This window comes from Ovis canadensis, chromosome 23 (genome assembly GCF_042477335.2).
Source record: "Ovis canadensis isolate MfBH-ARS-UI-01 breed Bighorn chromosome 23, ARS-UI_OviCan_v2, whole genome shotgun sequence".
Classification (NCBI taxonomy): Eukaryota; Metazoa; Chordata; class Mammalia; order Artiodactyla; family Bovidae; genus Ovis; species Ovis canadensis.
This window is the reverse complement of record NC_091267.1, coordinates 51366255-51393631: the sequence shown is the minus strand read 5'-3', so window position 1 is coordinate 51393631 and position 27377 is coordinate 51366255. Positions and strand designations below refer to the sequence as shown.

Below are 27377 nucleotides of genomic sequence, written 5' to 3'. Positions count from 1 at the left end.
TAGTCGTTAAATTCAGAGACAGAAAGTAGAAGGGTGATTGCCAGGGCTGGGGAGGGAGAAGGGGAAGTTCTCATTTAATGTAAAGAGTTTCAGTTTTGCAAGATGAAAAGGGCCTAGAGATTGGTTGCACAACAGTGTGAAAGTAGTTACTGAACTGTACACTTAAAAATGGAACATGGTACGTTTTATGTTATGTATATTTTAGCACCATATTTTTAAAAGGCTGCTGTTGGCAATCATGTAATAGCACAGACTCGTGGTTGGGGTCAAGCAAACCTAAGTTTGAATCTCATATCTTCCACTCACTAGTTTGGGGACAAGGTTCTTAGTTTTTTTGTTTAGTGCCTTCTGAGTTTTACTATCAATATTTCTCCATTTCTAGTGGGCAGGAATTTGTAAAGAGCTTCAGTTGGGTCATTCTGGACCAGGGTCTCTCCCCAGCTTGCAGTTGGGTAGGTGGAGGGCTGGAACACTGGAGGCTGGCTGAGGATCTCCCCCTCTTCTTAGAGTCTCAAGGCTTCTGCATGTGGTCTTTCCACGCGGCTGACTTGGGCTTCCTTTCAGCATGGCGGCCTCAGGACAACGGGATGCTTCTATGGTGTCTCGGGGCTCCAAGCAGGCAGATGTCCCAGGGACAAAGGGAGAAGCAGCATCACCTTTGATGCAGCCTCGGAGGCATGCACTCTCACTTCCTTCATCCTCTCTTGGTCACAAGCAAATCACACACTTCCCCAAGTTCAAGGGGAGGGGTATTAGACTCCAGCGCATGATGGGAAGTGGCAGAGTTCTAGAGCAGGGTTGGCAAATTATGACTGTTGGACCAAGCCAGGCTCACCTCTCCAAGGCAGCCATGTCCATGTGTTTATATCTTGTCTGTGGCTTTGCCACAGAGTCAAAGTTGAGTGTTGGGACCGATACTATGTGGTCTGCAAAGCCAAAAATATTTACTGTACAGCTCTTCATAAAAAAGTTTCCTGACCCTGTTCTAGAAGACCGTGTTAGATGGACAATATTGTTTTAGCCACTTTTGGAGTATGACATTGACTGCAGGCAGGTTACCAGCCTCTCTGAAGTTCACCAGGGTTTCCAAACCTATAAAAAGTAATGGTGTGTGTGTGTGTGTGTGTGTGTGTGTGTGTGTGTGTGTGTGTGTTCAGTTGTGTTCGACTCTTTGTGACCCCATGGACTGTAACCCGCCAGGCTCCTCTGTCCATGGGATTTCCCAGGCAAGAAAACTGGAGTGGGTTGCCACTTCCTGCTTCAGGGGATCTTCCTGACCCAAAGATTGAACCCGAGTCTCTTGCATCTCCTGCATTAGCAGGTGGATTCTTTCCCACTGTGTTACCTGGAAAGCCCATAAAAAAGAATGATGAGCATATGTAAAATGTACTTAGCACAATTCTATGCCTATAACAGTGCTTCTCCTTCCAGGCTTAATTATGATTTGAGAGTCACTGAAAGGTGTTTACTGCTGGTGTAGGTCTATTAGCTGTCAGAAATTCCCAATTTAGACCTTACTTGGAATTTAGGCAGACTTTACAGACGCCCTCTATTTAAACACATATTTATTACTCTGGAGGAAGGATCTGTTTGCAAGAATTCTTTTAAAAATGCAATCCTTGCCATCCTCCAGTGCATTATTTTATTGGACTCACTAGATTTTTATCTTCCAAGAAGCAAATACTTAAGGAACTGGGGCAACCTGGTAAATTTGGAATTGAGTGAGCGGGGGAACAGCATGGCAGTGGCGGGTCTCCGGTGGCCTCGGGAGAGAAAAACACATGAAACTTGACCTCCTTCACGGTTAAGCTCAGTGCTGCCTCTGACAAAGAAATGAAAAATATTTCCTTGCCCTCCCCTTGCCCGTTGCCTCCCTTTCCAAATGCCCAGACTTGTTATCTCTCCCCCAAACTCCTCCACTGGCCAAAATCTCCCTCGGATGTTTTCTCTCCTCCCCTGGATATTTCCAAGGCCAGTCCTCCAGCAGATGATCTGCCTATGACTCTGCTTTCTTCCTTACTCCACATTTGAAACAGGTCCTTCGAGAGCCTAGTTATTCAAAGCTTCTGAACTCTCTCTAGAGGAAAACTTCTAGCCAAGAAAATAGAGGCCCCAAACAGGCCCTTACAGGGGTAACAGTAGGCCGACCAGTCCCAGCTCTCTTCTTCATGGGCCCAAAAACCACTGAAATTAACAACTGTATGTGTGCCTCATTTTTAAAAGTTATATTCTATCTCCTCTCCAAGATATGTTTGACTCCAGTCACTCTTAAAAATCGACTTAGCTTCACCCTGAGCTGTGCTGGAAGAATCGTTCCTTTCCATTGTACCTACTTGTTGCCATGTTATTTTCACATCAAATATTATGAGTGTTTGGGGGGCAGTGGAGAGGAGACATTTGTGACTAAGTGATTAGAGACCATTCCCTTTGGCCCTATTAATTTTTACAGCATTTTCCCCATCTTACTTTGCTGAGACTTGCAATTTTGTGCAAATTTTATAGAACATCTTCTGGTATCTGCAGAATCCCAACTTCTGGTATCTGCAGAATCCCAACTCAGTGTCAGTCAAAGGCCAGTTGAGTTGATGCTGCTCCAGGAAGAATTATGGTTTGGAAACATTACTCAGCTGGCTGCCAAAAAAAGTCACAACTGTTACACTATGACCTGTGCTCCTTCTACTGTAACCTCAGCCCAGAACCTCTGCAATTACCAAAGGGCTTTTACAAGCTCCACCTCCTCAGCGTTCACTCTAACAGTCATTTTATAGTTATTGTCCCATTCTACAGATTGTTGTAAAAAGAACATGAAGTAGTGATGTACATTGCCCTACATCACAGACCTACTCATTGATGGACCTGGAATCCCAAGGACTTTGCTCCATTCATACTTTTCATACTTCATTAATTCATACTTCCTAAGTGTACAAGGCACTGGGCCCTTTCAACCAACATTGCTTCCGTTTACTCCTTTCTGCAGATGCTTTTGTTCATCTTATATCCAGTATCACTTACAAAGTGCTGCCAACCATTCTCTTCCAACCATTTCAACCGTCCGCTTCCCTGGTGGCTCAGTGGTAAAGAATCCACCTGCACACAATGCAGGAGACACAGATTCAATTCCTGGGTGGGAAAGATCCCCCGGAGAAGAACATGGCAACCCACTGCAGTATTCTTGCCTGGAGAATCTCGTGCACGGAGAAGCCTGGCGGGCTGCAGTCAGTGGGGTTGCACAGAGTTGGACACGACTGAAGCAACTTAGCAGTAGCAGTATTCTTGCCTGGAGAATCCCGTGGACAGGAGCCTGGCAGGCTGCAGTCGATGGGGTGGAAAAGAGTTGGACGTGCCTGAGCCACTGAGCGCGAGCAACCATTCTCTTCAGCTCAAAAACATTTTTTTGACAACATACTTCCTAATCCCTCTTAGGTTAGCAATAGGAAAATGGACTAAAATAAGAGCCTTTGAGACATGTTTAGTAGAAAAGCTTTGGTTGTTTTGCTTATTTTTAGCTCAGGTAAACATCTGGACGGTAACTAAAAATAAAAAACGCGTCTGATGTGGTCAGTGTTTGTACTTTTCTGACTAAAACTGTGAATATAAAGGTCACATGAAATCAGAATTTGTGTGTGTGCCTGTAATAGGAGCAACAGCTGGTGGATGTATTGAATGACAGAGTTTTAGCCTGAGATTCAGTTTGTTTCATCACCTACCACCTACCTGGCACCAGATTAGACAACTGAGATATCTGGTTGCCAAGGAGATGAGATGGCATCCTTGGACCACATCTGTGTACAAGTATAGCTTCAGAGTTTCACAGGCCTTCTGCACAGGAGCAGGGGTACTGCCGGCTTACTAGCTGCTAAGACAAGACAGATTTCCGTTTTGAAACAGTTGATGTTGTTGTTTAGTCGATAAGTCGTGTCCAACTCTTTGAAATCCAATGGACTATAGCCTGCCAGGCTCCTCTATCCATGGGATTTCCTAGGCAAGTATACTGGAGTGGGTTGCCATTTCTCACTCCAAGTGATCTTTCCAACCCAGCGATAGAACTCACATCTCCTGCACTGCAGGCAGATTCTTACCACTGGGCCACCTAGGAAGCCATATACTATTAATTGAGCACTTACTATGTGTCAGGTAAGATTCTTAGCATTTCTCAGATATTACTTCATTTCATCCTCCCAACAACCCTGCAAGGGTTACTATCTTTATTTCACATAGTTAAGACAACAACAACTGATGATTGAACAGATTAAATAGCCTTCCTTAGGCCTGCCTCCAAAACATATTCTGAGATGTCATGCAGGATTGCTTCTCAGGCATTGAAAGCAGATAAAGTTATTTCGGTCTGATAGGTTTTTAGTAATTTAAGTGCATCATTTTAGGACTAGTATCCTACCTAATTACTATGGCACACTAGGGAAATTTAGTTGACTGGCCTTAAGTAGAGCTTGGTGAGGGTCTGTGCTTTTAAATTCTCAAGCACTTGAACTTAAACAAAGTGAGCTGGTCCCATGCACATCCTGCCCTCCAGTCCTCTCTAGCTGGAAGTCAATCATGTTGACCATGAGCACAAAGGAAAACATACTTGAAAATGTCTTTGGTTTGTCTGTTTTCATCTTTTACGAACTGAGTGGTAATACAGAAAGTAGGAAAAAAGTTTTAATCACTGACGGGGATCCATCCTGCAAGACCTCAGAAATTCATTGCAATGTGCATTTTCCAAGGTCAGAAACAACAGAGGCCGGGGCCAGTCATCCATGTGATTTCAGGAGGTGGAAGCTTCAGAGGGTGGAAATGGGGCATGTGTGTTTGTGTCCTCAACTGTGTCTGACTCTTTGTGACCCCATGGACTGTAGCGCACAAGTCTCCTCTGTCCAGGGAATTCTCCAGGCAGGAATACTGGAGTGGATTGCCTTTTCCTTCTCCAGGGGATCTTCCTGACCCAAGGATTAAACCTGAGTCTTTCACGTCTCCTTTACTGGTCATTGGCAGGTGGGTTCTCTGCCACTGCACCACCTGGGTAGCCCACTTGGGAATGGGGCGCAGTGGGGCAAAGCTGATAAAAATGGACCAGGCAAGCCACAAGCCCCCACCAGAGGGGAGGGCTCGAGCTTAGCAATGATGCCAGACTTTCATAGGACATTTTCTCTTCACATCTCCTCTCAGTGGATGGCTCCAGGTCTGGGAGGGCAGAGCATGGGGCTGCTCGAAGCTGAGTGGTAAAGAAAGGCTTCTCTAAAGAGAGGATTTATGAGCTGAGACCAGAGGGATGAGAAGAAAGTTTAACAGAGAGCACTAGGGACAGCTGTCTGGAAGTGTGCTATCTCTCACATGGGACGTCCACGTAGGACTCTTTACGCTGGAGAAACCCCAGTGTCTGAAAAGGATAGGATCTCCCTGATCCAGTAAAACCTCCTCAGGGAAGTTTCAAGATGGTTTTTGTAATACTGGAATTTTGCTGTATCAAATAACATAGAAGGAAAGAAGAAAGAGCCTCCTTCCTGTGTTTATGGGGCTTCCCTGGTGGCTTAGAAGGTAAAACATCTGCCTGCAGTGGAGGAGACCCAGGTTTGATTCCTGGGTTGGGACGATCCCCTGGAGGAAGAAATGGCTACCCACTCCAGTATTCTTGCCTGGAAAATTCCATGGATGGAGGATCATGGCGGGCTCCAGTCCACTGCGTTGAAGAAGAGTCGGACATGACTGAGCGCCTATCACTTTTCCTGTGTCTGAGACGTTAGCGCCACACCAAATCCTCTTTCATGATGTCAACTATATCACTGGGACTTCCCTGGTGGTCCAGTGGGTTAGACTCCATGTTCTTTAATGCAGGAGTGCAGGGTTCAACCCCTGGTCAGGGAACTAGAGTATGCATCTAAGACTTGGTGCCCCCAAATAAATGGAGAGAAAAAAAAAAAAAACCTACATTATCTGTCTCATGACACTGCGAAGTCATCGATGCCGTCGCCCTAACTCAGTGGAAAAGGAAACAGGGTGAAAGCTGAGTCATCTGAAGTCCTTCATCCAGTAACTGGCAAGTCAGGATTGGACCAGCTCTGGTCATCTTTAAGGCACCACTAGAGAAGCTGGGCCACCACAGCTGAGCACATCTCTGAAATAGAGATGACCTGGTTTGGTGATCTCTTGCATCATCACATTTGCTAAACAAAATCATTTAAGCCAACATGCAAGTTGAGCAGGAAACAAAGACCTACTTTATCCCTAATTTCTCTCTGCTGTCATCCCAAAGCATCAGCACAGGACTGGAACAAGTAGAGCATGGTGAGTTCTACAGGAAAGATAGGTAGGAGGTGCTCACGGAACACAAAGGAAGTGAATCCTGAAGCATGAACAGTTTCCCAAGCCAGGAAGGCTTGGAAAACTTGGAAGACATCTGTAAAGTCACTGCCTAAGTGCCAGGCCAAACAGATCAATTAGTAAATCAATAAAAGGTTTAAGAGTAAAATTAGAGTGACTCAGATGTTAAAGGCATTCATTTTCTCCAACCACAGCAAGTCTAGAGGCAGGGCAGCCAATGAATATACAAAACCAGCTTCTTGCCATCTTCTGTCTTCTGGAGCAGAAGCTCCTTGTGGTCCCCAGATGGCAGCCACAGTTCAAGGTGTCTCTCACTGATGGCAATGGGAAGAAAAGGGATGTCTCCGACTTGTGTCACTGTTAAAAAAAAAAAAGGAGGTTAACTTTCAACAAAGCACTTGCAAGAGAATTCTCTTCTCATCCTTCATCTTACAGAACAGGGAAGATAGAGCCTTCACATCTAGGGAGGGGTCTACCTCCCTGAAAAGTCATGCATGCCCAGTTAGCAAGGAGGGTGGTTAAAAGAAATCAAACAACACCTGCCAGGTATAAAGGCATGAAAAAAGATGGAATTCTGAATGTTGGGGTAGCCAAAAAGTTGTTAGTTGTGAAAATGTCGGGAGAGGCTAAAAATATACACTGCGTGCGTACATGCTTCAGTCAAGCCCGACTCTGAGACCCATAGGCTGCAGCCTGCCAGGCTCCTCTGTCAATGGAGATCTTCCATGCCCTCCTCCAAGGGATCTTACCCACCCCGGGATCAAAGCCATGTCTCCTTCGTCTCCTGCGCTGGCAGGCGGGTTCTTTACAACAATCGCCAGCTGGAAAGCCTGATATACGCTGCAGCCAGGTGGAAGAGGAATTATATGCCAGTGTTTGGCTGTCTCACAGCTACATGTTCCTTACTTTTAAAATATCAGTAAAATAACAATGTTAAGAGGTTTTCATTATTTTTTTATGTGGCAATTGTATAAAATTTCCTTCAAAAACAAATGGTTTAAAAAAAGACAAAATAGACAAAACCATCTATAGTAAAACTATTTAATAAGGCCTCAGCAGTGAAGAAATATTAGTGTACCTAATTTTCATTCTGACATTTGTACTTTTTTGTGATTATAGGAGTAAGGCCTGTTCACTGTTGTTTTTTAACTGGAAAATTCCGAGAAGCCCAAAGAATAAAGGAAAAATCATACACAGACCAGTACTTGGTTATCACGACTTGGTGCTAAATGTGTTTATCTAGAGTTGCAGTCGAAAGTGACTTCAAATTTTCTGGCAAACGAAGGCAAGGTATTGCCAGTCCCTTTAGAGGGGGAAAGCAACAAATAAATATCCAAGTTGAGTTACAGAGTGAAGCATGGCACATAACATGGGCGGAGGGGAAGGATTATCATTGTTTTGTTTCTTTTTTTCCCTAAAGGGGTGTATTTCTAGTTTGTTGACTTTCTGTTTTGCAGAGCAGGTCTAACCCCCTAGCTCTGTAACTGAGGAAATAACACAAGTATATCCTTGAGAGCCAGGTCTGTGGGGTAGTTCTGGTTGGGAGGAACGGGGAACCGGGCACAGGAACTGAGGCCAAGTCTCAATCTGGTGAGTTACAGCTTTGATTTACAGCTTTGGTCCTCAGAGTTACATCAGGTCAGGGCACGGGAGCTTCAGCTCTAGAAAAGCCACTAGAATGTTCACATTGGCACTTTCAGAAAGCCTCTGTCTGTCTGTCCTCTTCGAAGCAGCCCCTGCAAGGGGTCAGGATGAGCAAGAGTTTAATTTTGCACTTCTACTTTTTTCAATATACACTTGGCTACACAGGGTCTCAATTGTGCCATGTGGGATCTAGTTCTCTGACCAAGGGTCAAACCCAGGCCCCCTGCATTGGGAGCAGAGAGTCTTAGCCACTGGGTCACCAGGGAAGACCCTGCACTTTCAATTCTTAAAAGGAAATCTGAACATCTCTGTATCTAACAGCAAACAAGAGCAAAGCTGCTTTTAGAAATGCTGGAACCTGCCTGGGCAGGACTCTGTTATGAATGCTGTTGGCTTTTGTCTTTTTTAAGCCCTCTTTTTCTTTTTTTTATGATTCTCTTTCAGGCACCCTTGTTAGTGGCACTACTGGTTTCTGGGTAAATGGTTTGCTTGCTGCATGCTGTTAAAAATCTACTGAAAGACAAACAGTGTCCTTCCACCAGAGAGCCGTATGACTTTGGGAAAGTTACTTAACCTCTCTGGTCCTCAGAAAGTTCAAGGCAGAGGTTCAGAGTGGCAGCTTGGAAAAGATCTTAGAGATCACGGAGCTCTGCTCCTCCTTACAAGCTGGGACTCAGAGAGGGTGAGTGACCAGCCAAAAGTCCAGTAGCTCCCCCCGTGTTTTATTAACATTTTGATTTTTAAAAGGAGTCCAGTGAATTTAGAAATTAATTGGGTTGTGTTTCAAGAGAAAATGAACAAGAGACTTCAGTCAAAGAATGAAAACTAAGGCCTTGAGAGATAGCTAGTATACTTTATAATAACTATCCAAATGAGTTTGTAGGAAAAAAATGTGAGCTAAGATGTGACACACTCCATGCACAGTATTTACCCCTCCAAATATTTACGGGACACCCCTGGGAACCTGAAGTCCAGTAAAGAACTGAAGATAATCATGACGCAGTAAGGGCTCTGTCAGATAAAAACTGAAGTGTTCTTATGAGAACTAAGAGAAGGCATTTAGGAGGGCTTCGGGAAGCCTTCCTGGAAGAGGTGACACCCCAGCTGGTACATGAAGGGGAAAGAGAGCAGCAAGTTCCTGCAGGGAAATTCCATCTGCAGAGGCCAGGGAGCTCGATGGCTCGAACATCCAAAGGTAAAAGCTGTCAAGAGGATGTGGAGTTCTGAGACCTTAAAGATGAGAAACTAAGTAATTCGGAATCTCCAAAGCCCTGGACGCTGGTCTTTATCCCGAGGGCAGAACTGTCAGCTGGATACATTCAGAATCTCCCGCAGCTGCTCGGAGCGTGTACAGTAGTTTGGAGGCGAGGACCAGACAGACTCAGTGAGACTGTTTAGAAAAAAATATTTCTCAAGCTCTTTGGACAAACAAGATACATTTTACATGCTAACCCAGGAGGTACCCAGACCTGGGGACACACATCAAAACAAGCCCCACAAAACTGCCTTTGTTTGATACACTCTTAAGTTTTCTAATCCACTCTGTTTTTTCTTTTCTTTTTTTAATGGTGAAACTGCAGGACCCACCTCAATTGACTCATGACCCATTAATAAGTCACACCTGGTAGTCTGAGGCACCTCGAGGCAGGAATTTTGGCTGTCATCCTCCAGAGAGGAGATAACAGGATCCAGGAAAGCAGAAAGGAGGATTGTAGGAGGTGGGAAGATTCCAGAAGGATTTAAGAGAGAAGAGGGTTAGGACCCAAAGGAATTAAGAGGTTGTGGCTTGAACTTGGGGTATGTTAACTTGAAGAATCTACCTGGAGGGTAAAGATACTAGGTGTTTGAAAAAAAAAAAAAAAAAGCCCATTTTGTTTGGTCAGTACAAGTGTAGCCCTTCATTTGAGGTCTACCTAAAGAAAATCATTTGCGTTCTATCTGAAGAAAAACCATCTAAAGATTAAATTATGTAACTCCAGAAAATGGTCACGTTTTACTAAAAGAGGGAGCAAAATGGTGGCACTGAAAAGGAATAAATCATTCCGGGGGGGGGGGCTCTGCAGTGAGCCTCAAAATCCTACTTAGAAAGAACAGGCAAGCTCACATCCCCAGGAAATATCCCAGATCAAAGTCTCACCTGGTTCTTTGCTGTGGCTGCCACCAGCTTTTCTAAGACTGAGAACAGGGTAAGTATAGCCTCTGACTTTTCATGTAGCAGACCGTTGGCAGGAGCTAACTGCTTTACAAAGTTGGCACCACTTTTAGAACCCCCGATCGCTAATTCAGGAAGGGAGCAGGCGTTGCTTATGCACTTCTTGTAAAAACTGAAAATCCATTAACTTTATTCTTCACGCACGCTCTCCGACAGCATCAGGTCAAAGGGGCTTTTTTTCCTTCCCCTTTTCAGAGCTTTCCAGAGTCCCAATCTGGCTCCTTCTAAATCTTTTCTTTTACAAAACAATAGGGAGGGGTGGTAGCCTGTGGCTAGTTGAAGATTTTGAACAATAGGTGTTTCTGAGCCGGGTTTATTGAAATGGTCCTGTCGGTGTCCTGGGGGGGACTGTAAATGAGATGTCGACAGGAGCTCTTTTGTGTGGACAGCATTCGGCCTGAAAGAGAGGAATTTCCTTTCTGTGCTAGTATTTAAAGTAGATTTGTTGCTGCTTTCCCTGGAACTTTTTATCCGACTGCCGGAGCTAACAGCGCTGGATGAATCACTCGGTGTGGCTGAGACTTCCTCCCGTCCCTGGCAGGGCTCTGTCTCTCAGGCATTTACATTTAGAAAGGACGGCTCCTAAGAAGATTGCTCGGATTTTCATCAGCTTGAGCCTCTTTTTCAGGTCGTCACAGGGACCTGAGCCGGCAGCCATCCTGACCCCCCAGGAGCCGGCAGCCACACCGGGCTGTTTTTCTCAACTCCCTGGAAGACTTTTGGCTGTTTTGTTCCTTCCTTTTTTTAAAATCCAGGGAGGGTGAGACAACCATCTCCTCCGATTTAGGCCTTTCCCTCCCCCTTTTTTGTAAATGACAGGCAATTTCAGTTTACTGTAATTACTTTGGGCTGAGGTTGGACTAACCCCACCCTTAGAAGATAAGGTAACCGTTTTATTACCTCGCAGCCAGGTGCCTGGGGGTGACAAGGCTGCCTTTTATCTGGAGACGTGACAAGGTTATCAGCAACTGAAAGGGGCTGAACCTTTGAGCGGTGGCCATTAAGATGCTTTTCCTTCACTGGGATCAATTTCCTAACTCATTATTGGTAGTTAATTTTGATCCAAAGACCAGCGCTGGTGGTTTCCTCCAGTTTCCGCATTCCTGCACTTCAGCCACTTACGGATGAATGGTGTAAATTGCAACTGCCAGCCAATCCCATAACAGGAGCTTGACATTCTAACCACGGCCCCAAACGAACAACCCACAGAATAGTTTAGAATTCTCATTTGGTAGCTTTGCAGTGGGCATAGTTGCTTTTTTCAAAGAGTTGATTAATAAAACCCTTCCCCTATGATAGTAGAAATCCAAAAGAATCAAAATGAATCACTTTTACTAGCCAAGGTTACACCAGGAGACAGTTCAGGGCTTCTTTTATTTACTTTTTTAAGATTAAAAAAAAAAAACCCTTTTTACTCGTATTGAAGGATGGCCGATTATCACTGCTGTGATAGTTTCAGGTGAAGAGTTGAAGGGACTGCTATACATGTGCCTGTATCCTTGTTTTAGATTTTTTTAAAAATTAGTGCTTTATGTATTTCTGTTTTCAGTTCACTGACACACATTGGTTTATTCTTAAATCAAGCTTGTTTTACATGGATTCTCTGGGTTATCTCTTGGATTGGAAATGTGGGATAAAAACTTCTGTTTTGAAAACGATTTTCCGACTGTGTCCTGGGTAGAGCTTTAGTGAATGAGGAATGCTCTTGCAGATAAACTTTTAGACAAGTGTCCTGAGCTGTGCTGTGCTATGCTTAGTCGTTCAGTTGTGTCGACTCCTGAGTTGCATCAGGTGAGCGCTGCACCCAGCCTGGACTTAGCTCAGAACCACTGTCCTGTCAGGACACATTAGGGTGGGCCGAGAATGTTACTTTTATCTCTTTTCCCCTGAAGTCAGATCACAGCTGAGGGTAGGGGGTGAGAATGGGGAAGAGAATGATGGAAGGGATGACTCAAAACACATACAGAAGACACACAGTCTTGCAGATACAAAGTGTTTATCTCCAAGGACACATCAGACTACTGCTGCTGCTGCTAAGTCGCTTCAGTGGTGTCCAACTCTGTGGGACCCCATAGACAGCAGCCCACCAGGCTCCCCCGTCCCTGGGATTCTCCAGGCCAAAACACTGGAGTGGGTTGCCATTTCCTCCAATGCATGAAAGTGAAAATATGAAGATAACATTCCGCACTGTAGAAAGATGCCAGTTAAAAGCCGGTATTAGTCCCCCTTCGCAGGTGGCGCTAATGGTAAAGAACCCTCCTGCCAATGCAGGAGACGAGGGTTCGATTCCTGGGTCGGGAAGATCCCCTGGAGAAGGGAATGGCAACCCACTCCAGTATTCTCGCCTGGAGAATCTCGTGGACAGAGAAGCCCCGCAGGTACAGTCCATGGGGTCATAAAGAGTGGGACACGACTGAAGCGACTTAGCATCTATTACCATTATTTTTTAAAAAAAGATGTTTCTAAGGACAGCATGTGAAAACACACAGTGACAAACCAACAAACATCCAGAACTCCACACGGTGAAGGAAAGAGAGAGATTGTTAGAAGTATTATTGAATTTGATCTTCGATTCCTCTTTTCCTTTAAGATATAGAAACCTTGCCCGCCCACCAGGGCAAGCCCACCACCGCCCAGTCACTACCCATCCACCACTCTCCTCCTGGGCCGGACTGGGACAGAGTTCTATCCAGGGCCAGACAAGCCTGGGAGAAGGAGGCTCTGATGCCCGAGGTACCTGAAGTCGTGGCCACCATCCTTCAGTGACTCTGCAACCCCATGGGCTATAGCCCGCCAGGCTTCTCTGTTAATGGAATTCTCCATTTCCTTCTCCAGGGGATCTTTCCGACCCAAGGATCAAACCTGAGTCTCCTGTGTCTCTTGCACTGACAGGTGGATTCTTTACTACTGAGCCACTAGAAGCCTTCAGAGGTTCTGAAAACCAGAGACCAAAACCTGACCTGGCAGCTACTTGCAGCGTGACTACTTCATCTCTTCCAGCAGACAGACCGGAGAAGGCAATGGCACCCCACTCCAGTACTCTTGCCTGGAAAATCCCATGGACAGAGGAGCCTGGTGGGCTGCAGTCCATGGGGTCGCTAAGAGTCGGACATGACTGAGCGACTTCCCTTTCATTTTTCACTTTCCTGCATTGGAGAAGGAAATGGCAACCCACTCCAGTGTTCTTGCCTGGAGAATCCCAGGGATGGGGGAGCCTGGTGGGCTGCCGTCTATGGGGTCGCACAGAGTCAGACATGACTGAAGTGACTTAGCAGCAGCAGACAGACGCCTTAGTGTCCGCATGCTCCTGGGGTGTGTCACACTTATCAGTTTCTACAATCCAAGAACTTACAAATTCCAAGCACGTTTGACCAAGAGATTCAGAAAAGGGCTTTTGGTCACTGTGCTCGTGAAGGTTCAACGGAGACGCTTAAGGACCCAAGTATAGGAAGCTCTTTAACAGACGAGGAGTCTTCCCTGGTCGCTCAGATAGTAAAGCATCTGCCCGCAATGCGGGAGACCCTGGTTTGATCCCTGGGTTGGGAAGATCTCCTGGAGAAGCAACCCACTCCAGTACTCCTGCCTGGAGAATCCCATGGACAGAGGAGCCTGGTAGGCTACAGTCCATGGGGTCGCAAAGAGTCGGACACGACTGAGTGACTTCACTTAACAGAAGAGAAAGGAGGCTTAGACGGGAAGAACCCAGGTTCCAATCAGACCCAAGGCGGGGAAGTGTGCATCCCACCATGTTTCCCCTTTAGCAACCCTAGGTTTTCGATATCTGTAAGTCTGTTTCTGTTTTGTAAACAAGTTCATTTGTGTCGTTTTTTAAAAACTAGATGCCACAGGGAACACTCTGGCCATTCAGTGGTTAAGACTCTGCACTTTCAATGCAGATGGGCCCAGGTTCCATCCCTGGTCAGGGAACTAAGATCCCATAAGCTGCATGGCATGGCCAAAAAAAGAAAAAGAAATTCGATTCCATATATAAGCTATATATCACGTGATATTCTCTTTCCCTGACTTAATTCACTTAGGATGATAATATCTAGGTCCATCCATGTTGCTGCAAATGGCATTATTTTGTTCTTTTTCATGACTAATATTCCATTGTGTGTGTGTGTGTGTGTGTGTATACACATCTTCGTATCTATTCCTTTTGTCAGTGGTATTTAGGTTGCTTCTGCATCTTGGCTGTTTTAAAAAGTGCTGCAAGGAATAATGGGGTGTGTGTATCTTTTTTATTTTTTAATGGCTTTCTCCGGATATATGGCCAGGAGTGAGATTGCAGGATCAAATGGCAGTTCTGTTTTTAGTATTTTAAGGAACTTCCAGACTGTTCTTCATAGTGGCTGTACCAATTTGCATTCCCACCAACAGTGTGGGAGGGTTCCTTGGATATTACTCAATGGTGGCAATGACCAAACCCCACTGGAGTGGAAATGGAAATGCAGTCTGTAAGTGGCCCTTTACGCCCCCACTGCAAAGGCTGACGGTGTTTGCTGTGTTGTGCGCACAGAGAGAGACAGGGGTTGGGGGGGAGGTTGGGGCCTGGCCAAATTCTCTGGACCTGTGTCCTCATCTGTCAGTGACACGGCTGGATAATGAGGTGTCGTTTGAAGGCTGATCCTGTCATCTGGGAGTCAGTAAGGGGCCGCTGGCGTTCTGTCTGGGCCCAGTGAGCTGGTAGATGGTATTCCACAATTTAACCCACAGTCTTTCCTGGTTTTCCTTTGAGGAAGGGGGTTTCAGGGAGGAAGGAGGAAAGGAGCCGGATGAATAATTAGCTGCCTCACTGCACAGACCAGGCCCTCACATGCCCTGCTTTGCAGACACAAGTAATCATTCCTCCTCATTGTGCTCCAGCCCACAAGAAGGCGAGCTGGAGGCAGTTTCTTGCTCCTTTGCTTCCTCGCACATCCTGCCTGTCTCCCCAGGTTTGTCTGGAGCAAAAGCTTCTGCTCCAGGCGGAGCCCTTCCACCAGACGCTGTGTCCACAGGGCAGCAGCATCACAAGCTCTGTCTTCTCTCCAGAGTCCAGAGAGTTGGCCAGTGAGCAGAGGTTCCTGATCAATTCAACCACAAGTTTCACTCAGCCTGATCTCACTTGGTTTGGACACAGGTCACTCACTCTGCATGGCCAGCTCACTGTTTCGAGGGAGACCAGCTGGCAGTGTGTGCCCGAGACCCTACCCCCACTTGGTGCCCATCGGTCGCTCTCTCCAGTGGGGGTTGGCATCCCTGAGGTCTGCTGTATGGCCCAGACACAACCCCACGGCAGAGAGTCCTGCTGGGCTGTTTGGATGGTGGTGTCTCTTGCTTTCCAGGCTCCATGGTACATGTGACACTAGTTCTCATGAAATGAGACCAGGAGTATGAGGAGCCAAAGAATAAACTGAGAAGACTCTTGAGAGTCCCTTGGACTGCAAGGAGATCCAACCAGTCAGTCCTAAAGGAAATCAACCCTGAATATTCATGGATGCTGAAGCTCCAATACTTTGGCTACCTGATGCAAAGAGCTGACTCATTGGAAAAGACTGAGGGCAGGAGGAGAAGGGGATGACAGAGGATGAGATGGTTGGATGGTATCACAGACTCAATGGACATGAGTCGGAGCAGATTCCAGGAGATAGTGAAGGACAGGGAAGGCTGTCGTGCTGCAGTCCATGGAGTCGCAGAGTCAGACAGGACTTAGGGACTGAACAACAACAAAGAGTAAAAGGAATGGAAGGAGCTGAGGGGGAAAGGCAGCTGCCTGGGGCAAGGGCAGTGAACATGTGGTACCTCCCACAGCCATCTACTTGTGCCCCTGGGTAGAGCCCAGCAGAAAGGGTGGAGGAAGTTCAGAAGATAATCCACAGGACTCACTGCTTCCAGCTGATAGAGGTGGGGCACTCACAGTATTAACTCGACGTCAAAAGTCAGCCAGTCGCAGCTGGACTTGGCCAGCACTCAACCAAGGCCAAAGAGAAACGGGTATTGGTGACAGGAGGTTGTGTCACAACATCCAAGGTCACAGACTGGCTTTGCTGAGTATTCATTTTTCTTTCTATCCTCGTGACCTTGCTTTCCTGATTATTAGTCCCTTTTTCTTCTTCTCCAGGAAGTGCCTTCTCATCCCTGTCCCTTCCTTCAGGTAACAAGTATGTACCACCATTCCACTGTGCGCCATGCATGATCCAAGTACTGAGGTCGTCATGAACCGCAGACAACGATGCCTGACCTTGTGATCCTTACATCCTTAACTAATTACTGTCTTAGTCTGGGAGGGGAAAAAATTCAGCTAACAGAGAATATAGGCAAGTGTTGCTGAGAAGTGACTTCTAACAAGAAAGGAAAGCTGGGTGGTCAGAAGCTTAATAGAAAACTGTCCTCCACTCCGGACACCATCCTCACCCCAGGCTTCCCAGGCTTCTTGTCTTCCAAGACTCAGTCTGCTGGAGCCTGAGGAAATGGGGGACCAGCTGCCCAAACAGGAAACTTTACTTCATTCTGTAACCCTGACCTTGAGCCCCAAACGTTCCCCTCCTGTCAGCAGTCCATTCAACCCAGGAAGACTTGCTGACTTGGCAGGGACAAATTTTGAAAACTACACAAAATGTTACAGACATTAAAATAGGAAAAAACAAAATCCTTAGGCCCTAGAGGAAGTGGTATATCTGATTCAGTGGTTAGAAATCGCTTCATAAAGTCATGGAACAAATGGAAGTTTAATCCTAACAGATGACACTGCCAGGGCAGTCACTTGTGTGCGTGGATGACTCAGTAGCACCTGTTGGAGAGGCTGAGAAAATGAGCCGTGAAATCCTGAAGGCATTCCCTGCTAGAAGCAACAGCCCCACCTGGCAAATTAGTAAACTGGGCGTTCTCAACATCCTGCTTGGAACCTTTGTGCCCAGTTCTATGAAGGTGGTGACTCACCTGAGTTACCAGTCAAATGATTCTTACTCAGAGCCCTCTGTTTTTAACCTTTAATATTAAATGACCGAGGCAACCGCTAGCCAAATGTCCATCTACTTTCAATATGTTCCTTTGAAATAATTGATTTTAGGCAACATTTGGCTTTACAAAGGGCAACCCTCAATTTCCCTAGTGTTTAACAGGTTGCCAAGCTTCATTAAAGGTCCACATTAGAGGCTTTCAACCTCAGTCCCTGGACCTGGGCCTTCTAAAATGACTTTCCTCCAAACCTCATTTAACTTCCTTTAATTTACTTAATTAATGGAATTTTCTGAAGGGAACAGTTACTTTGATCTGAACCTCTTTCTTAGTTTCCGGTTAACATTTCCAGAGCAAGACAAGAGATGGGTGAGGGGTGGGAGCTCCCAGCAGCTCACAACTGCAGTTCTCCTCCAAATCAGAGACCTTGGAGGGCGGGAGGAGCCTGAGAGGAAGAAGGTTGGTCGAAAATACTGCCCTTGGCATTTTCGTGGGTGTTTGCCCCACACACAGATAAAAGGGTTGGGGGTGGGGGGATGACAGTGTGCTGCAAAGCAAGTTCTCTGGAAGCTGGGCCTGCAGCTTGGAAATCTTCAGTCATCCTTGCAAATCAACCAACCGGAAACCAGCGATGGGAATTAGAAATGCTTCTACCCTGAAGTCTCCTGCAAACTAACGACAAATTCAGACACAAATGGAAAATGGAAGTCCCACCCAGCAGGAATCCTCAGTTTCCCAGCTATTCATTCTCACAACCATCCACCTAACCAAAAGGCCACATCAGTTTTTGCCTTGCACCTTGCCAAGGAAGCAAACACTGCTGCCCTAGGTGCTGGTTGGCGGGGGTGGGGGCGGGGAGGGGGGAGGAATCAGCAGCCTCAACCCACAGATCTTACCTTTCAGTAAGGGAAAAAATTTTGTTGAGTTGATAAGTTAAAAAGCAAAACATTATGAGTGGTGACTTCCACTCTGCGATTTTTGAGAAGACCAATGCAGCCCCTGTTGTTTAGCCCAGCGACTACTTTTGGGGACCCCATGACTGCATGACTGCAGCTCTCCAGGCTCTTCTGTCCATGGGATTTTCCAGGCAAGAATACTGGGATGGGTTTGCCACATCTTTCGCCAGGGCATCTTCCCTATGCAGGGATCGAACCCGCGTCTCCTGCATTGGCAGGCGGACTCTTTTACCACTGAGCCACCAGGGAAGCCAGTCCCCTGTCCCAGCGTGGCTTACCTGGGAGCCCAGCTTCGGAGTTCAAGGTACATCAATGATCCGAACTTTGGTCACCAGGGGGCGCGCGTGAGCGGAGCTGCCCGGAGATGCTTCTGTTTTCTCAGACTTTGAGTTGGGAGGCGGGGAAAGGGCAAGGGGCGGAGGGAAGAGTGGGGGTGGCGAGGGAGATGCAGCTGGCTTTCAAAAAAATCCTTTTGTTCTCTGTAATCTTGCCGCTTGCCAGTTTAGAAGGCCAAGGTTGCCACGTTACCTGTTGCCAGGGTCCCGCGAGTGCCTGGAGAAAATGTGGGCGACCGAGGCAGCGCGCACAGCCCTCGGGCTCGGTGGCTCTGCAGCCCTTTGCCCCGGCTGGGCGCTGACATTTGGAAAGCAGCTGCTGCGATCGCCGAGCAGTTTGGTTGTAGTTGTAACAGAGGAGTGGCAGCGTCTTACATCATTTCCAGGCATGAAGTGCCTGGGGCTTTTTTTTTTTTAATGACTAATTTTCGTATTCCTGCCTCCTTGGAGTTTGGGACAGTACATGTACTGTGCACAACAGCCTCACCTCAGGAAGCCCAAGGTCTGTAGCAACTTGTTAAAACAACTTGGGTGCCTCTTAAAAAAAAAAAAAAGCTGTGACTCTGAAACAAACCTTTTCATTCTTCTGAAAGCGATGTTGCGTTTGATTAGCCGCGGAGGCTCGCTGGAAGTCGGCTTTCCCCGGTGGAGCCCGGCTGCTATCGATTGAATAGATCTCGAAGCCAGACAAACCAGGGCTTGGGGCATTTGTCTGGCATTAGGAAGTGTCTGGAACACTGGTAACTACCAACTGGCCAGTCCTATGACTACAAGAGTTATGACACCGCCCCTCCCTCTGTCCACATCCCTCTCCGCCCCCCTCCACCGCACACAAGCCTGCTTCTCTCTGCTTAACAAGGAGGAAAAGTTTAACTCCTTTCTGTGGTTTACGTGGAGGGTGGCTCTGGTGGAAATCGGTTTCCTGGCCACAGCCCTTGAGCCAAAACTAACCAGGAAAGAGGCCAGCAGAAGCCCTGCCTCCGCGACCCCACCGCCCCCCAGGAGCCCTGCGCCCAGTCCCCGTCCCCCACAGCCCTCTGATCACCGCCTCCTCACCGTGGGGCCGGCAGGTCGCAGACCGCTGACCACCACACTCTGGGTGGCCTGGAAACGTTAAGCTGTAAATATTTTGAAACAAGGGAGCGATTTTTCCCTGTGTATTTTGTTTTTGTGCAGTTTCTCTCCTTTTGCAGCGTTTTAAGGTCGCAGCTGGGCACCCCTTGCTGACCACTCGAAATGTAGTCATCCTCCATATCTTAGACCCAGACAACTGAGTTAGAAGCAGTTTCCTGGAGGTCCTCTTGGAGAGCATTGTCCTCTACTGGACACGATGTTTCAGGGAATGTTTACTAGGCGGATGAACACAGGTGGTAAAAGCTGGGATTTGAGGCCCTGTGAGCATCTGGGAGTGGCATGATTCAGCGAAGTTAGTTACCTGCCCTGAGCCTCAGTCTTACTATCAAATAAATGGGTTCAGTGAGATCCATATTCCTGGGTCATGAGACCATGTCTATTGAATTCTTTTTTAATGGCAATGAAGAAATACCATTTCGGTCCCTTTATATATTTTTTTATATTTATTTGGCTGCTCTGGGTCTTTGTTGCTGCAGGAGGCATCTTTGCCCTTCGTTGTCTCATGGGATCTTTGGTTGTGGCATGTGAATGCTTAGTTTCGACCTGTAGGATCTAGTTCCCTGACGAAGAATGGAACTCGAGGCCCCCTGTATTGGGAGCACAAAGTCTTAACCACTGGACTACTGGGGAAAAGTGTGAAAGTGAAAAAAGTGTTAGTTGTTCAGTCCTGTCCAACTCTTTGGTACTCCATGGACAGCAGCCCGCCAGGCTTCTCTGTCCATGGGATTCTCCAGGCAAGAATACTGGAGTGGGTTGACATTTCTTTCTCCAGGGGATCTTCCCAACCCAGGAATCAAATCCGGGTCTCCTGCATTGGCAGGAGGAGTCTTTACCATCTGAGCCACCAGGGAAGCCAGACAAAAGAAAGCAGCCATAATGATTAAATCAATAGCATAATTTCTTTTCCAAGTTCCACTGAATAGAAGGACCATGTGCATTTTTTTAATCAATCTTTTTGAGAATGTTCCTCTTAAATGAAGTGTTTCCCTTACTGCATGTAAGCCCCTCACTTTCTGTTTCTGTCTTGACGAGATTTATTAACTTCCCCATCCTTGGGCCTCACTCTACTACACACCTCCTAGAGCTCAGACCTCAGTGGATTCTTTTTCTTTTTTTAGACAGAAGGCTTTATTTCGTTATTTGTTTTGGACTGCATTGGATCTTCGTTGCCACATATGGACTTTTTGTAATTTCAGGGAGTGTGGGCTACTCTTTGTTGGGGTGCTCAGGCTTCTCATTGCAGTGGCTTCTTGTGTTGGAGAGCACAGGCTCTAGGGCATGTAGGCTCAGTAGTTTTGGCGCATGGGCTTAGCTATCCCATGGCATGTGGAATCTTCCAGAACAGGGATGAAACCCGTGTCCCCTGCATTGGCAAGCAGATTCTTAACCACTGGACCACCAGGGATGCCCCCTCAGTGGATTATAAATCATTTGTGGTGCTGAATCGTGAAAGCAGAATTTAGAAGAAGGGGGAAAAAAAAAGACAGAAGGAAGTGTTCAGTTTGCAAAATGAAGAAAGAGTGATGCTGGGAAAATTGGGGGATGTAGTTGTCTGAGTTTTGTCCTCAAAGTACGATCTAAGAGATCTGAATTTTTTTTAACTTCCTATTTGATGACTGACAGGTGGTACTTCTTTGACTCCAATAACCCTGACAGAATCATGCCAGGCTCTACACACCAGTAAAAATCACAGTAAAACCCCTGGAAGAACAGCTATGACAAACTTAGCATATTAAAAAGCAGAGACATCATTTTGCTAACAAAGGTCCATATTGTCAAAGCTATGGTTTTTCCAGTAGCATATACAGATGTGATAGTTGGGCCATAAAGAAGGCCAAGTGCCAAAGAATTTATGCTTTTGAATTGTGGTGCTGGAGAAGACTCGAGAGTCCCTTGGACTGCAAGGAAATCAAACCAGTCAATCCTAAAGGAAATCAACCCTGAATATTCATTGGAAGGACTGATGCTAAAGCTGAAGCTCCAATACTATGGCCACCTGATGTGAAGAGCCAACTCCTTGGAAAAGACCCTGATGCTGGGAAAGATTGAGGGCAGAAGGGGGTGACAGAGGATGAGATGACTGGATGGCATCACTGACTCAATGGACATGAGTTTGAGCAAACTCTGGGAGATGGTGAAGGACAAGGAAGCCTGGTGTGCTGCAGTGCATGGGGTCATAAAGAGTCGAACACAACTGAGCGACTGAACAATGATGACAACACCGAAGCCTCTGGGGTGCGAGACCCCATGGCAGACGGTTCCCTGTTTCAGAGGGAGCCAATCACAAATTCTTACCTCCTTTGGGCACTGGGGCTTGACCAACCTGTTGGGGAAACAATGTCCCAGGGTTTCTTTCTGTCCAGTCTGACCCTAGTAGATGCCTAACATCACTGCCGCTGCCCTAAAAGTCCCTGTTGATCCAAGCCTCCAGTTCCTTCAGTTCAGTCGCTCAGCAGTGTCCGACTCTTTGCAACCCCATGGACTGTAGCACACCAGGCTTCCATGTGCATGATCAACTCCCAGAGCTTACTCAAACTCATGTCCATTGGGTTGATGATGTCATCCAACCATCTCATCCTCTGTCGTCCCCTTCTCCTGCCTTCAATCTTTCCCAGCATCAGGGTCTTTTCCAATGAGTCAGTTCTTCACATCAGATGGCCAAAGTATTGGAGTTTCAGCTTCAGCATCACTCTTTCCAGTGAATATTCAGGACTGATTTCCTTTAGGATTGCCTGGTTTGATCTCCTTGCAGTCCAAGGGACTCTCAAGAGTCTTGTACAACACCACAGTTCAAAAGCATCAATTCTTCAGCACTCAGCTTTCTTCACAGTCCAACTCTCACATCCATACATGACTACTGGAAAAACCATAGCTTTGACTAGACGGACCTTTGTTGGTAACGTAATGTCTTTGCTTTTTAATATACTGTCTAGGTTGGTCAGCTTTTCTTCCAAGGAGCAAGCGTCTTTTAATTTCATGCCTGAAGTCACCATCTACAGTGATTTTGGAGCCCCCCAAAATTAAGTCAGCCACTGTTTCCACTGTTTCCCCATCTATTTGCCATGAAGTGATGGAACCAGATGCCATGATCTTAGTTTTCTGAATGTTGAGTTTTAAGCCAATTTTTTCACTCTTTCACTTTCATCAAGAGGCTCTTTAGTTCTTCGTTTTCTTCCATAAAGGTGGTGTCATCTGCACATCTGAGGTTATTGCTATTTCTCTCAGCAATCCTGATTCCAGCTGTACTTCATCGAGCTTGGCATTTCTCATGATGTACTCTGCATATACGTTAAATAAGCAGGGTGACAATATACAGCCTTGATGTACTTCTTTTTCCCAATTTGGAACCAGTTTGTTGTTCCATGTCCAGTTCTAACCGTCTCTTCTTGACCTGCATGCAGATTTCTCAGGAGGCAGGTCAGGTGGTCAGCCTCCAGAATCATTGACATGATTCCTATTGACATGGAAGAGATGATAATGGTCACTAGATGGCGCCAAGTTGCATTTGGCCCTATGAGGAGGTGTAGCCAACCCCATCATTACTCTAGGAATAATGTGACACTCCCTACCCCCACCCCGAGAAAGCAATGGCACCCTACTCCAGCACTCTTGCCTGAAAAAACCCATGGACGGAGGAGCCTGGTGGGCTGCAGTCCGTGGGGTTGCTAAGAGTGGGACACGACTGAGCAACTTCACTTTCACTTTTCACTTTCATGCATTGGAGAAGGAAATGGCAACCCACTCCAGTGTTCTTGCCTGGAGAATCCCAGGGATGGGGGAGCCTCGTGGGCTGCCATCTATGGGGTTGCACAGAGTCGGACACGACTGAAGCGACTTAGCAGCCCCATCCCCCAAATCACAGGTATCACATTGTGGCAGGATTTTTACTGTAAATCACAGCAAATAATATGATACTGTATTTGGCTGTGTTACCCTGTTTTGATTATTCATGCTGAAAGGAAATAGCTGACAAGCAATCAAAAGATTATCCAGAATACCAGACATCTGATGTTGGAAGGTGGCATTTCATTTTGTTGGTGTATCAGTGGGCAGAATGTGTGGAGAACCCATTTTGACAAAATAATGAGTTCACACTGCAGGAGAACTCCCAAGATGATCTATTTTCTTAGATCAGATGGTGACTCAGGCAGTAAAGAATCCACCTGCAGTGCAGGAGACACCAGTTTGATCCCCGGGTCTGGAAGATCCCCTGGAGAAGGAAATGGCAACCCACCCCTGTATTCTTGCCTGGAGAATCCCGTGGACAGAGGAACCTGGCAAGTTAATAGTCCATGGAGTCACAAAGAGTCAGACACGACTGAGTGACTAACACACACACCCTAATGATGGTCACTCCTTGTCCCACCCACTCTGGTCTGCAGATGAGTGACACTGAGTGTTGTCCCCTCCAAAATTCCTGGGAATCAGAAGGTAGCTCCCTTGTGGTTACTGTGCAGGGAACTCAGTCAAGTGAGGGGAGCCATCAACCATGCACCTGTCTGTATCCCTTGGCCTCCCTGTGCTCGTGGGGAACCTGAACCCAGCCTAGTCCTGCTCCAGCTCTGCCTCCACTGGCCACCGTGAGCCTCTGCTGGCCTTATTATCTCTCAGGTACCTTAGCTAAAAACTGTGGAGGATGGAGTGCAGACTGCTGAGCTGTGTTCAAATGTAAAGCTGTGTGATTCATGCAGAGCTGGGATGGAAGGTTTTCCTGGGGGAGCCTCTGCCAGCCCCAGGTAACTAAACAGCAGCTACATGTCTATTATTCTCATTGCCTCCGCTTTCTGAGCACACGTGATACCGAAATGTGACATCTGTGCTTTCCTCTTCCTTCAACTCTCAGACAACCCCTAGGACGTAGTAAAGTATCTCTGTCCCTGTCTTTTATGGGTTAGGAAATTATGCCAAATCGCAGGGCAGCAGAACAGCAGGACAGAGAAAATCAATCTTCCTGTTCACTGTTTATCACAGGACACCTTTTTTAGTGATCTCTAGAGACACCCTGAATATTGAAGCAAGTATTTCATTCAACTAGATAGCCCAAGTGGCAGTTAGAACCATGGGTAACTAACTGGCATTTGGTGTTAGTGTTAACAACAGTCCCAAAGGGAAAGGCTGGGGGTGGGGCTGGGAATGAGGTGGGGGAGAAAGTGAAGGAAACACAATAGTCTGAACCACTTTTTAAGGGGTCTGTGGAAAGCTGGTTAAGGACTTGTTCTTTACCGAGGGGCTAGTTCCCACTTCGAAACTTCCTTCATTTCTTTGTTTTCCTCCATCGTGCTCCATACATGCAAAGCTGAGAATAGTGTATCCAGCTTCCTCAAGACCCAGGGGTCATCCTCAGATGCTTGCAGGGAGGGGCTGGTGGCTGCACGGACCCAGGCACCCGGTTTGATCACATCCCCTGAAGGACAGCGCTTCAGGGAGTGGGCTCCTATGGGCTGCCTGAGGGCTGGTCTCCCACTAAGTGAAAGTGAAATTTACATCGCTCCGTAGCATCCGACTCTTTGCGACCCCATGTACTGTAGCCTACCTGGCTCCTCCGTCCATGGAATTTTCCACACGAGTACTAGAGTGGGTTGCCATTTCCTTCTCCAGGGAATCTTCCTGACCCAGGGATCGAACGTGGGTCTCCCACATCGGAGGCAGACACTTTACCGTCCGAGCCACCAGGAAGTCCAATCTCCCACTAGCGGGTGCATTTTTACAATATTTTACATATTTTATAATAGGAGATGCTCGTGCAGTGTCCTCCCTCTCAGAAACAACACCACAACTCAGAACACAAGTTTATATAGTGAGCATATACCCGGAAAAGGGAAGGAAGGAAAGGAGGAGGGAGGGAGGGAAGAGAAAGGAAAAGAAAGGCAGGAAGAAAGGGAGGAGGATCTGAGTGCAGGTGAACACTGAGTGCAGGAGGTTATGACAGTGTGCTGGGGAAGGCAATGGCAACCCACCCCAGCATTCTTGCCTGGAGGATCCCAGGGACGGGGAGCCTGGTGGGCTGCCGTCTACGGGGTTGCACAGAGTCAGACAGACTGACGACTGACGCGACTTAGCAGCAGCAGCAGCGTGGCAGTGTGCTCAGCTCACCCCTCCCCAACCCCCTCCTTCCCCCTCCAAACCCCCTCAACCAGCACTTTGCCCTGTTCTCAGGGTTAGAACACACAGGCTCACAACCTCTTTGCTTTTCTTCTTTTTTCCAATGTTCTTTTTTTTCTTCAATGTTCTTTATGAACCGCCAGAATCTTCTCCATGAGTTACTTTGCTCAGTGTTAGCTGTGGTTAATATTTTCCCAAGAAGGCAGAGTGCCCCTGGCCTCATCTGTGTTACTCATTATTTCTCAGGGTTCCCTGTTGCCTGGGAAGATTTCTACAGATGGCCAGTCCTGTCTGTTTTATGTCGGTTCATATTAATCTCTGTTTCAGAAACTTCCATCTCAGAGATCGGTGTTTTTCAGTCCTTCTCCTTCAGTCCTGCGGGGGGTGTCACCTTTAAGGAGGCCCACATCTGCCCCCTAAGCAGGGACCTTAGTCTATCAACAGACCTGCTTTCGCATTCAATGTCTTGATGTGTTTTGTGGGCCCTAATATCCAATGGGTGTCAGTTACAGTATCAGCAGTTAAAACCCATGCAGAAATCAGTGTCTTTGTTTTCGCTGTCTTCCAGTGTCATCTTGCATTACAACATATAAGAAGACACCACCTCCAGTCCCACCCAGAACTACCACGAAACCTTTCATTTCTATCACAGCCCAGAGTAGCACAGAGTCGGCCCAGGATGCCTACATGGACGGACAGGGCCAGCGAGGGGATATTATCAGCCAGTCTGGACTGAGCAACTCCACGGAGAGCCTGGACAGTATGAAGGCTCTGACAGCTGCCATCGAAGCCGCCAATGCCCAGATCCACGGCCCTGCGAGTCAACACATGGGCAACAACGCCACCACGGCCACCACCGCCGCCGCCATGGCCACCGTCGCTGCAGAGGACAGGAAGAAGGACCACTTCAAGAAAAACCGATGCCTGTCCATTGGGATCCAGGTAACAGCCTCCCTTTCTTAAAAAAAATTAATTAATTAGTTACATGTTGGGGAGCTTCCCTGGTGGCTCAGCTGGTATAGAATCTGCCTGCAATGCAAGACTTGGGTTCAATCCCTGGGTTGGGAAGACCCCCTGGAGAAGGCAACAGCTACCCACTCCAGTATTCTGACCTGGAGAACTCCATGGACTGTATAGTCCATGGGGTTGCAGAGTTGGGCACGACTGAGTGAGTTATTTTTGGCTGCTCTGGTCTTTGTTGCTGCACACAGTCTCTAGTTGCAGTGAGCAGGGACGACTCTCCATTTGCTGTGTGAGGGCTTCTCGTTGCGGGAGCTTCTCTTGTTGGGAAGCACGGGCTCAGTAGTTGTGTTATATGGGCTTAGTTGCTGCATAGCATGTGGAATCTTTGCAGACCCCTGGATTGGCAGGCAGATTCTTTTTTTTTTTTTTAATCTTTATTGACTCTGTTACAATATTGCTTCGTTTTATGTTTTGCTTTTTTGTCCACAAGGCATGTGGGATCTTAGCTCCCTGATGAGGGTTCGAACCTGCACCCCCTGCAAAGTCTTAACCACTGGACCACCAGGGAAGTCCCGGCAGGCGGATTCTTAACCACTGTACCACAAGGGAAGTCCCAACAACTTCACTTTCTGTCCTTTGAAATAGGAACCCAAAATCAAGAAATGTAAACTTTTTGTTTTCCAGAAGGTTTGCTCTCTTGCCATTTTGGATGATGTAGCTATTGTAGAACCAGACTCTCAAATTATTGGCTCTGGACTCCCCTAAGTTAAATGT

The 27377-nt window shown here is 46.9% G+C and overlaps 1 protein-coding gene and 1 long non-coding RNA gene across 12 annotated transcripts in view; one reads left to right on the top strand and one right to left on the bottom strand.

Annotated features, from left to right (window-relative positions):
• Positions 1-27377, top strand: part of DLGAP1 (DLG associated protein 1) — a 791550-nt gene that overhangs the window by 708930 nt on the left and 55243 nt on the right. For 6 of the 8 annotated variants that reach the window (XM_069568351.1, XM_069568350.1, XM_069568354.1 and 3 more), the window contains one exon: positions 26209-26582. In XM_069568351.1, coding sequence (XP_069424452.1) covers positions 26209-26582 — 374 coding nt within the window. The remainder of the gene's footprint in view (positions 1-26208; positions 26583-27377) is intronic. The other 2 variants (XM_069568356.1, XM_069568357.1) reach the window with 1 other exon arrangement.
• On the bottom strand, positions 180-19140 carry LOC138428118 (uncharacterized). 4 transcript variants are annotated; one of them, XR_011252278.1, is made up of 8 exons: positions 18348-18766; positions 6216-6675; positions 5927-6112; positions 3715-3853; positions 3177-3309; positions 3013-3087; positions 2467-2631; positions 180-1345 (listed from the first exon to the last, which is right to left on the bottom strand). It is a non-coding gene; the product is annotated as an uncharacterized lncRNA (long non-coding RNA). The 4 variants fall into 4 exon arrangements; XR_011252279.1 differs by having other exon boundaries at positions 3715-3856; positions 18348-18749; XR_011252281.1 differs by lacking the exons at positions 3013-3087; positions 3177-3309 and having other exon boundaries at positions 3715-3856; positions 18348-19140.